The sequence below is a fragment of the Puntigrus tetrazona genome, chromosome 14 (assembly GCF_018831695.1).
Source record: "Puntigrus tetrazona isolate hp1 chromosome 14, ASM1883169v1, whole genome shotgun sequence".
NCBI lineage: Eukaryota > Metazoa > Chordata > Actinopteri > Cypriniformes > Cyprinidae > Puntigrus > Puntigrus tetrazona.
Genome location: NC_056712.1, coordinates 16831507 through 16843864, shown reverse-complemented (window position 1 = coordinate 16843864; position 12358 = coordinate 16831507). Strand labels below are relative to the sequence as shown.

The window sequence follows — 12358 nt, the reverse complement described above, 5'->3', positions numbered from 1 at the left end:
TAATTTGAATTAACGCTACACCTCAGAGCATATTTCATTATTTACACATTTACAAACACACTAACCTTTTTTTTATGTTAAAGAAATCTTTTATGCTCTTTTCAGCAGATTAGAATGCTTTCTGAAGGATCGTTTGACGCTGAAGACTGCAGTAATGATGAACATTCACAGCACTAATAAATTAGATTTTAAAGATGTAATAATATTCCACCATATTATTGTGTTTTTAGATAAATAGATGCAAGTCTTGATGAGTATGTAAGAGACTTCTATTTATGTGATGCGTATATTTCTATTTCTATTTATAAATGACTGTAATTGCATTCATAAATTCTTCTATAAATGAAGTTGTTTATAAAATCGCTCCAAAAAGCCTATGTTAAGCAGCACTAAAGCTGACAGGCGACAAATGATGATATTTCTGAAGCTATTTTCGTGGAGAAACTCCAGTGGGTTCCAGCATCGCATTCTTTCCTTCGGTTCTCTGCGCTGTCGTCATAAATCACTGGAAGTTGCCAATGTGTGTAATATCTATCGGCTTTATGGCTGGGTAATATTTAGACAGCTAACTGGCACTGGATAATTGTCGCACAATCCTTCCTCATTTGCTCACGAAATTATGAAGAGGCCCTAAAATGAAGGCCCGCCGTTCGTGGATGCTCAGGTGTGTTAGAATGGGCTCCTGTACTGAAGCCATCAGGACTACCCAGCAGCACTAAGCCTGCCATCTGCTGAGACAGAACCGCGCTCCTCACACCAATCCAAACCTCACCAAGCCAGGAAGCCGGCCCAAACCCTGGCCCCTCTCCTCATTCCCCTGCTAGCAGGCCCCGCCCCCCTCACTGCAGCTTTTTAATTGGGGTTCTGTCAATGCAGATGGGCCACCTGTCACACGCACGCACATGTAATTCACAAACTCATTTCCAAAATATTCACATTCATTAACTGCATTGCTCATCGCGTTCGCGGAGGCTCTGAAGTGTGGCGAGTATGCGCGATGTAGAGAAGTCACGAGTGCAGATTGGTCCACCAGCAGACCACCCAGGATCTGTGCTGGCATCGACCAGCATCACACACACACCATTCCTGGGCAACAGGCGGGTTTGTGAGCATTCTCAGTGGAATCCTGCAAGTGCCTGTTCACTTCAGTGTGGTCAGAGACAGTGATCCGCAGGCTCTTTTACGTGTTGTTTCATTAGGTGCTAAGGAAAGCAGCATATGTGCGTTGTTTAAATAATGGTGAAATTTTAATTTTGAACTATCCCTTTAGAGAACTCCTCATGCAGGTGTAGAATAAATAAATACATTCTAATCCATTTTCGGTATTTATAGGTGATATTCTACACACACACACACATATATATATATTCTGGTCATTATTTTACTCCATTATTTAAAACATTGACAAGTAGCTATTTTTTAAGAATTTTAGTATTTTTTTAAGAATAGATTTTTTTTCCTTAAGATTCAAGACATTTTGTTCTGAGAATAAACTCGAGAAATAATGGAGAAAAATATTAAAGTTAATGTTACCATATTTCAAGAATAAACATTAAACTTTATTAACATTTTGGTATTAGATTAAAATTCAATTTTGGTTTTAAACTTGTTCATAATACAAATTATAGTTTTGTGTTTGTATGTTGTCCACTGAGATTTTTTTTTTAATTATTCTTACCTGCGCCCTCCTTTGTAAATTATAATGCCAAAAATTCTCAGTTTAATATTGAGGAACAGTAAATACGGTAGCAGAAGCAATCTGTTTAATTCTGATACCCCATTTATACTGTATTACCTTTTATCTCTGGAGGTTTTACGGTCTATTTTTCACCCAAAACTGCTTGTTAAATTTCAAATACTTTGGAAAAAAAATAACTTCCAGTCATTTGTTTTTTTACAAGTAGCTGTCAGGGTAAACCACTCTTTAATGGATGGAAGATGGTCATGTGAAGCTAAATTAAGTTTTTGGTGCAAGAAACTTTGACAATTGTCGTAAGCTGACTTCAGGGGGAAAATAATGATCCCTATAAGAATATAAAAGGCAATTTGAAATGAAATGTCTATGTAAAAAAAGAAATGCTGCCATATTATGCTTAAAAAGGGTTCCAGCACATTAAGTAGCTGAATAGATCTGAGATGTGTTCAGCTGTGTAAATAGCACAGAATGTCACATGGACAGACAGGCGCATGGAGAGATGGAGGCTCAAGGAGTCTGTGTCTGCAGAGGCTCATCTTCTCTCGCCTCTGGGTCACACAGCACTAAGCCGACACACTAAAGTTAATAGGGCTATTTTTATTTTGTATCAAGAGCAACAGAGAGCATTTTCACACACTGCTTGCCTCTCCCTCTACAGGAAAAAAACACTGACCAAATCCACCTCTGCAGTTTTATAAACCAAAGCGAGAAAGTTTGGAGCAAATCTCCATCCTTGTGATGCAACAGCAGCCTTCTGTGATGCCATGCTTGTGAGAGTTTCAGGGGAAGCTTTTGGTCTGCACTTTTCTAGTTACTTTTTCATGGACAAACAAGTTCACTTGTGAGTGTTGCTCTGTGTAGTGTATACTCGGTTGGAAGCTGGGAATGACATGAGTTTCAATAGAATTAACGGATCGTTTTCTTCAATTCATTTTCATTTCTTCCTGTTTGTTTGTTTGTTTGTTTGTTTAATGGCCTGGCTTTGACTTTTTCCAAATTGATTATTTTCAGTTATTTTCCATTCAAATAAATGCAGACAGTCGGTGCAGTTGTTTTAAAATATTCCAATATTTATCAGGTGAACTATGAATTATTAAATATATTAAAAAGGAATTAATTTACTTTCATCAGGTTAAGTACTTTAAACATATTTTAATTATTATTTATTTGTAACTTTAATATATTAAACCTGCATTTTATTAAACATACTTTTCATGCATTTTTTGTTTTGCACATTTGTTATATTGTTGCATGTCTAATTCTGAACCCATCGTGTTGTGCCGTTTGTTTATATCAACATGCAAATGAAAGACACGTATACATTTCTAACTATGAACAACTAAATTTAACACGCATCTCTCACATCAGCGATTATATAATTTCGTCTAAAATAAAGGCGAAGCACGAGTAGAGTTGTATGGGAATATAACCTCTCTGTGTGGCCACCCGGATAGTCTTGTGTCTGAGAAAGAGTGAGTAGCATGACATTTAAAAGCAAAGAATATTTTTCTTTCTTCTTGGTATAGGAGGTCATGCCTGTTTCTCTTTAGGTGGATGACTTTTAAAGGGGTTTAGATTGATTACCCTGAATATTCCACCTACAGATTAACACCCTGAGCCATTTAGACAGGACCGCACTATTCTGTGTGTGTGTGTGTGTGTCTTCTATGTAAATTCTGTTATTTTATAGGTCAGGCCTTTCCTGCTAAAGTAGAAAAGCAAACCTTTCTCTGAGAGGTGCCTGCACAGCTGCCAGTACCGCAAGATTGATTGCCAAAGTATGCAGTTGTCAGACAGGTAGAGGGAGAGAGACAAGCTGGGGGGGAAAGGGGGAGGATCCGAGAGATTGCTTCAGCTGGGAAGCAGTTGAGAGGGAGAGATCGGAAAACAAGGAGGAGGGTGGAATCGGTTTTCGGCAGCATAAATGACTGAAGATGGCTCGGTCCTGCGAAGGCTTATTTCCAATCATGGAGTGAGGCCTCTTCACCAGCTGATGCCTGCTTCAATTTTGTTCTCATCTCAGGACGCCGCGAGCTGCTCTCTTCTCCTTCCATACAGACTCGTGCACACTCAAATTAGATTCCAAAGCAGGTCGCAATATCACAATTGAGCCAAAGAAGAGGAGTGCTTTCACATGCACGGCGTGGGGGATGTTTTTGGAGGTGTGTGCTGCGGTTACGGCCGGGCTGCTGTTTGTTTTTGTTTGCGGCGGGGTCCTGTGTCAACTTCTTAAAGTGCGGTTTGGGTCCGTGTGCCACGAGAGAATTTGATTTGTCTGTTTGTGCAGATATCAGAGATTCAATTTGACTTGTGCGATATGCTGTGCACACATTCACAGGTCCGTGAACTCCTTGAACCAGATGTCTCCGCGGTTATTTGATGTTGCAGCATCCATTCTGCATCATTTCACCTCCGTTGGCTGTGGGCAATGTAATTTTGACCTCGGAAAATGATTTTTGTGAATGTTTAATTACAGCGCTCGCAGTCTCACTTATTTTCTTTCACACTTTTCAGCACGACCCCTTCATGTCTGTAACGTTACTCATATTTTTAGTATCATTTGATTAGATGCTGTGGTGCAAGTGTAATCGAAATTTAGTATAAATCTCAAGATGACCTAAAACGACCCATTTCATACTTCTGACTACTAAGGGAAGGTACACAGTGTAATAAAGTAACACATTTAAAGAATCATTTGTACACTTTTTTTCAATACAAGAATTACTGACATTAATTCTCATTAGCAGGATTTTAGCCAAATTTCACAGGCCTGTAACGTATAGGCTAATGAAAGCAAGTTACAACAAAAATCTAGACAAGAGATAAAGGTGCTTTCTGTACGCAAGGAATAAAGACTAAGACTAATCAATACAATGAACCAATCACAAGACAGAACTGGAATTTTGAAAACATGACGCATGAAGACAAGGAAGCATATGAGAAGCTCACGCGTCATTATGACAAACTTAAAACTTAAAGAAATGAAGCCTGAACAAAACCTATAACACACATAGCCGGATTCACTGTTTATTTTCAGTAGTGTGGTGAGATATGAAACCAAGTCCTTCAAACATTCAAACAGATGTAGATCTCTTATGGCCAACACAGGAAGTTAAAATCCGCATTAAGGAGTCACCTGATACACCCAAGTCTCCAGAATACATTTAACATCTCCTAAAATAATCACTAAAACATTCTCCAAACATTGGTAAATTGTTACCTGGTACTGGTGAGTAACGGGAAACAATGGAGCGTCGACCAAAAACTAAGAAAGATGAGCAAAGAACAACCGTAACTCCTGAGAGAAATCTGCTTTTGGTATTTTTTTTTTTCCCTTATATGGTTCCAGTTTGGGTGGATTCCTATTGAAATCTCTGGATTTCACCTGTGAAAATGCAGACAGTAAATTTGATAGCGCCTTAATGATGCCACTGTATTATTTGCATGCTGAATTATGATTGGCCTTTATTGCACATTTAGTGGCAAGTTATACATTGTTATCCTTCATGAAAAAGAATTTTGCATAGCTTACTTTTTTTTTTTGTCAGAAAAAGTGGCAAGGAGAATTGTTGTGCAATTTTACCTTATAAACGCAGCTTTTAAGGGAGAATAAAAGCAGGAAAATTGTCCTAAAAGAAAATAGTTTGAATTCTCCAGCTCAGGCTGAGAAGTGAACAATACAAAACTCTGCTTCCCTCTGCCTCTTTTCTTTCTTTCCCTCTATTCTTCCCCCTCCCTCTTTCTCTTTCTCTCTCAGACTTCATCAGTGGTTGCCAAGGTATCTGTGTGGGGCAGATTTAAATTCTCAGCTGCGCTCCGAGGCCAATTTGTTATCCTAACGGGAGCCAATCAGAATACAGGTGCCCGCAGCTCGCTGAAGATTTATGGGCCCTCTCTCTGCTCGTGCCGCACGCAGATCAAATTCTGGATATGGCGCAGCAATCCCAGCAAACATAATTAGAAAAGTTTTTGGAGACCTTTGTTTTGGTGTTTAGACTACCCATCGCCCGTAGTTGGATTGCAGGAGAATGTGGAAAGAAGCAAAGTTTAACAAAACCGAACAAAGTGTTATTCAGGTCAGGTAGAAACTTGTCTCTGTGAAATGTCTGTTCTCATGCTGGGTGTTTTAGGATGTGGGTGTTCGAAAAAAGAAATGGCAGTTAAAAAAGTATATTACTCCTATTACAGCATACACATAGGGGTATTTCATGAACGCGGTCACTTACCTGTCTTGATAGGCGCTGATGTTGGTTATTTAAAGTGGAAAAGTGATGTATATAATGAGGGTGTCAATCAGAGGCGTGTGGGCAGCGAGTGTGAGATCAGACAGTTAAATGAGGGATAGATCTGGAAATGGAAAGTTAAAAATGAATAAATAAACACTGGTGTCTGACACTAACTACATGTTTGGTGATGAGGGGTCTTCTGGGGCTGTCACAACTAATGAGTGGCAGGGGCCGTTTTCAGCAATGCATATTTAACAGGGCTCAGTGGCGCGCACACACACACACACGCACATATCAAGTGAGAACACACACCTGTCTGACTGAGACATGGTCATTAATCAGCTCTTGCACACGACACACAATGACCTCAACAATGACTTCATCAGTGCCTGCAGAAAACTTGCAGAAAGTACTTGAATTTATCTCTTTCCTTTATCTCTCTTCTCTTCTCTTTTCTCTTCTCTTCTCTTCTCTTCTCTTCTCTCCTATATCTCAAGTTCATTTGATTCATCTTCTCTTCTTGTGTCCTTTTTCCTCTTCAGTCTCCTTGCTTTAGTTGATCCCTTCTCATCTTCTTTCATATCAGCTCATTTCATCATTTGTCTCATCATTCTTTTTTTTCCTCTCATTTCTTTGCTTCTCCTCATTGACCCTTCTCTTTTCTACTCTTCTGTAGTCTCTTTAGGTCTCCCTGTCTCTCTTCATCTCGTTGCGTCTCATTTTAAGTCCTCTTCTCTCATCTGATACCTCTAGTTCATTGAGCCACCTTGTCCTATCTTCTATGTCATTACCTCTGATTCCTTTTATTTTATCTCATCTTATCTCATCCCTTCCTAGCTCTTTTTTTTCTCTCGTCATCTAACCTTTTGTCTTGACTCCTGTCCTTTCTCCTCACTTGCTCATATCATCAGGTCTCATCTCAAGTTTTTTTTTAGTTTTCCTTATCTAATCTAAATCTAAATGCCTTTGTTTTGTCATTTTCTCTTGTCCTGTTCTCATCTCCTTAATTTTCCTTATTTCTTAGTTGTCGTCTTTCCACATTTTCCATCATTTCTTGTCTTCTCTCAGCTCTTCTCCTCATCATCTCACCTGATTTATCTCCTCTTCTCTCATTTCTTGTCTCTTCATCTGGCTTCGTATTGCTTTGTCTCCTATCAGTTCTATTCCTCACTTTATCTCCTCTCCTCTTGTTTTTATGTTTTTCAGTCCTCCTCTCACTTCCTGTCTCCCAGTAAATAAGTCATGTTCCTCCCTCAGATCATTATGTCCCTGGTTTCTTAGTCCCTGTGGACTTTGAAAAGTGCAAAACTGCCATTGCCTCCAGACTGTCCTCTGCATAACCCCACCCTGTCAGCACTCCTTTTTTGGGCTCAATCTGGCCTCTCTTTATTTTCTGTCCACCCCCTGGTCTGGTCTCATCTCTCTCTCTCTCTCTCTCTCGTCTCCCATCATCTCAGTTGGCTTCAACTCTTCCCCCAGCTTCCCTCCCAAACAATGCTCGACATAAATCACTGTCAATTAAGCATGCCGTGTAAATCAAGCATTTTAATTTCATTTCGCAATTAAGCCACTCCATCCGCATTCGGCTTCCCCTTACCATCCCGAGATGAAATGAGCTTTCAATAGAGATTCAGCCAATAGCTATGAGTTACACTTCAACTCGAGCGCGCACGCTTCCAAAATGACCTTAATTAATTTCCCTCCGTCACCCCTGTCAGCTGGCAAATTAGTGGCTGCAACCTTCTGCGTGGGTAAAAATGATTTGGCATTTAAGTGACTGACTTGACCTTGCGAGTCTCCCGACTTCAGACAGTGGCGGAATGACATGGAGGCGGCCCACAGGAAGCGAAGCTGTATTTTTAGACGTGCACCTCTGCTGCCTTCCTGTCACTCTTCTGCTCATTGCAGGCCTGATTACTGCCTACCTGTAACCTGCTAGCTTCCCTTTACAGTTTGTGCACGGTCGCACCTGACAGAAAGATGCGAAGGAAGACGACGTGGGTTCAGATAAAGGCATGAAGCTGGAGGTGGAGGTACTGCCTGTGGCATCACACCATCAATTGGGGAAGCGAGAAGGGCGAACGAATATTATAGAGAGAGAATGTGAATACGAAGGAATGCGAGATTCCGCATTTTTCCGCTGTTGACCGAGCTTCCTGGTTCATGCACACAATTATTCAAGCTCTGCATGTGTTTTGTGCACTACTGTGTGTATGTGTTAGACATGCGTGTGTGAGTCAGTGAGGCCTAAGGCAGCTTGGATGTCACCCTCAGCTGGGGAAAAACAGCTTTGTTATGTAAAGCCACCGTGTGGAATCCTCCATGTGGCCTCCATTCATTATACTGCTGCATATTATCATTTATTACCATTCATTACTTTTATCAACCTGCTTTCACTCTTTCCATCACTCCCTTAGTGGCTTTTGTGAAGGACAGACCTCTATCTTTTTTTCTTCTTCTTCTGAGGGTGATTTTCCCTATAGGATTGTGGCAAGAGACACAGGTGGTGGTCATGGAATCATGCCTTAGAAAGTGTCTTTTTTTAAGGAAGCAGATTTTATTAATAGGACAAATGTTTTTTTTTTGTTTTTTTTGTTTTTTTGTAAGTATTTATGAGTGAAATCATTGACCCGTATATGCAAGTGAGGAAAGAAAAAGTAACTGTCTTTGAATGAGTCATTGAATCATTTACCAAAATCATTTCAAAACATTGATTCAACAAACAAATAAAACAGATGGCTGTCTTTTTGAGTGAGCGAGCAATAATATTTATAAATAAAAATAATATTTATCTCAAATTAAAACATTGGTTCAATCAGTAACTAACAAATGAATGAAATCAGAACATGATACAATAGTATTATTCATGCTATTTCTTTCATTGAAATAGTAAGCATAATCTGTAAGTATGACATTCTAAATTCAGCCTTTTTTATAATATATATCTATTTTTATTAATAATTTTTTTATTATATTTTTAAATATATTTATCAGTTCATTTAAAACAGATTCATTCAAAATGACAAAAGTGACTATGAATGAGTCACTGAATTTTTCATCAAATTATTTTTAAAAGCCTCCTAATTCATTCAGGAACAAAACAAATGGTTGTCATTATGAGGTAGTCTTTGAATCATTTACTTAAATCATAACACCTACTGTACTCAGAATCCAAAAATTTGCTGTAATTATGAGTTAGTAATTGAATTATTGATTTAAAATGGTTGTTTCCCGGAATGGAACTAGTGACTTAGTGAATTGGGAAACGCATAGAACTCAAAACAGTTAAAAAAAAAAAAAAAAAAAAAAAGTTATCTGTTATATAAAATAATGACAAAATACTTTAGCAGTACCTGATCATGTTCTCTTGTGTAAATGTACAGCATTGTATGTGCACTGTAGACTAAAACCTAAAAAAAAAAAAAGATAATAATAATAATAAAAAAGTCCCTCATTGATGGGTTCGTTAGGCGCTGACCCCAGTACTCCCATCAGGCCGGATTCCAGGGGGGGGGGTCATTCTGTCCATCCTTGGCTGAGTGTGGGATGATAGAGGGATGTGTGGGGATAGGCCGATAAGAGATGGGGGTAATGGAAGGGCTGGAGCACGACGGAACAAAAATCTGCTCTAGAAATGGAATCCGTCGCTGGAACGTGTCCAGAGATATTGGAAGGCATCTTGTGGAAAGAGGCTATTAAAGATCACAGGAGTGAGCAGTCTGTGGCCATTTCCCTCGTAGGTTAGAGGTATGAGGGACAGATGTTTCTGGGGGGGTAGGGTGCGGGGGCCGGTCCAGAGACAAGACTCTCACGCAGATACCCGACGGCAGAAAAGCTATCAGCCTCGCGATTTGGTCTTAATAAAGAATGGGACCTGATAAAACACGACAAAACCCAACGATCCCTCGCTAATCACAACAGCAACGTGACCGCAGCTAATCCATTTTACACTACATCTCTTTTTAAAACTGCATCCGTGCTGCTGGCACGACAGGGCTTTTTGTGAGACTAAAGTCCTCATTTGCAGGGCAGGAAACACCAGCATGGGGCTCAGAGCAGTAATTAACTGCTAAATTATTTAAGTACAATGCTAAATTGTACAAGTTTCATCAATAATCTATTGTAGCATTAAGGCTACGTTAGCGAGTATCACAGCTAATGAGAGCAGCACAGAAGAGAGACTGGAGAATACCAGTGTGACACCGGAGAGACCGCTCTGACACTTACTTTCAAAGTGATGTCATTTCTTAAAGCTAAAGCGTGTCTTTTTTTCTGGTGTTAAATATCAATAAATATTAATTCTGTCATCATTTACTCAACTTCCTGTCTGACTTACTTTATTCCCACTGTGCAAAGAGAACACTCCTGATGCAGCTCTCATCTCTCTCTCTTTCTACATATATATATATATATATATATATATATATATATATATATATATATAATATAAAAAGCATATATTAAGCACTATTATACTGTTCAAGTAAAGTTCTATGCTATATATATATATAGCATAGAACTGAACTTGAACAGCATAATGGTGCATATATGGATTTTATGTAATGTATTTATTGTAATTATTTTGTATACATTGTATTTATTAAATCTATAGCCTGTAAAGCAGATATGGCAAAATACATAAATATAATAATAATTTTCTTCTTTTTTTGCATTTTTTAAATGCAACACAAACTGCTACGTAGTTGTTATACAGTAATATCTGTGGTAGTCCTGAGCGGCCATAATAAAAAATTAAAAAAATGAACTTATGAAATAATAGATGTCTACTTAGAAAGAAAGATTGTCTATTTGCGTCAACTTTTAGGGCAGAATCGGCTGTTTGTCAAGACAGTGGGAGGCAAGGGTAGCAGGAGTGTTTTGGAAACAACTGTTTTAAAGCTAGTCAGGGGTAAAAGTGTTTCGTGAAGCATTTGTTAGATCTTTGAGAATTGCGCACCGTAGTGACTGTTGTTACATGGCTCTGTGGTCTATGAGCTGCATTTACGATGTTTTTGAAGCTTAGCGCTGATTATCTCCGAGTTTATTTCGTCTCACAGTATAGTCTCGGTGCTGAGGCTGGATATTAACAAATCACGTCCTGTTTGTCTGCGCCAAGAGTCCGTTTATGAGGCTGTAATGATTAATCTCACTGTGAAGTACACAGCAATATCCTCCTGTCTACATTTTTTCTTTTCATCAGCTCGACGGAAATGACCCCGTACCAGAAAATCAAACCGCCGCGGATGGTCTCAGTGAAGTGTGTGTCTCTGTACAGTATGTGTTTGTTGTACCTGAAAGGAGCGGAGGCTTCTGAATTATTGAGCGTCTTTGTTGTGTAAGTGTCCCTCGGTGGGCCGGGACGGGCCTGCGGTGCCGTGTGTTCGTGTGCCATATGTCTCCTGCTCCACACTGAGGCGCTGCATACACTGTCCTTCACCCCCAACACGCGCCTGCGACACTCAGCGGTCAACACAACACACGAACGCACATGCAGTAGGGAGATTTGATGGCAGCGATGGATGTGACCTTCCACGTGTGCTCGAAATACTAAAAAGTGCTATTTATCTTTCTCTTTTCTGCAGGCATTTCCTGTTTAAGACCTCTTCGGGGACCACTCCTCTCTTTAGCAGCTCATCTCCGGGTTACCCCTTGACGTCCGGCACAGTATATTCTCCTCCACCGCGGCTCCTACCCAGAAACACCTTCTCCAGAAGCGCCTTCAAGTTGAAGAAGCCGTCGAAGTACTGCAGCTGGAAATGTGCCGCCCTGTCGGCGATCGCTGCTGCCGCCCTGCTGGCCATCCTGCTGTCCTACTTCATCGGTAAAATTCCTCTCTCTCTCTTTTTTTTATTGTCTGTAGCCTTTCAATGAGCTTTTTATTGACTGTGATGTACATCTTCCATCTGTTAAGTCTCTCTTTTGGATCTCTTTTTATAATCGATTGAGAGACTCATTTAGGCATTATAATGAGCACTTATATCTGTACAAACACTGATTCTGTGATAGCAATAAGCAGATAATTGAATTCCACATAGAGATTAAGTAGGCTATTCATCATTAGTTTGTGTGTGGGTGTGTGTGTACACTTTATGTGTGTGCATATTTTATCCAGATGCTGCTCATTATCGAATGTGCCTGAGGAGAAATATAGAAATGTTACCTAACTCATACCGGGTGATCTGTGACTAGAACTCACCAGTTACATTGTTAAAATCTAAATTATTAAAAGAAACGTTTCGCCTTGTGCTTTATGCATCTAAGCTGCCCAGCTGGCTTTAAACTGCGTATTTCTTAAAAGGATTTTTATGAAAGTACATTTCTGCCACAGGGATAGAAAAAATATAACAGCAGACCAGCCTTAACTACTGTATATTTACATAAAAAAAAAGAAGTACAATGTGCTTGTTGTGGTCACATTGTATTGCAAAACAAGGGT

General features: G+C 39.5%; 1 protein-coding gene across 4 annotated transcripts in view; it reads left to right on the top strand.

The window, feature by feature from the left end:
* The window catches only part of tenm2a (teneurin transmembrane protein 2a), a 262295-nt gene that overhangs the window by 192798 nt on the left and 57139 nt on the right, over window positions 1–12358 (top strand). For all 4 annotated transcript variants that reach the window (XM_043257656.1, XM_043257658.1, XM_043257659.1 and 1 more), the window contains one exon: window positions 11505–11743. In XM_043257656.1, the coding sequence (XP_043113591.1) occupies window positions 11505–11743 (239 nt within the window). The remainder of the gene's footprint in view (window positions 1–11504; window positions 11744–12358) is intronic.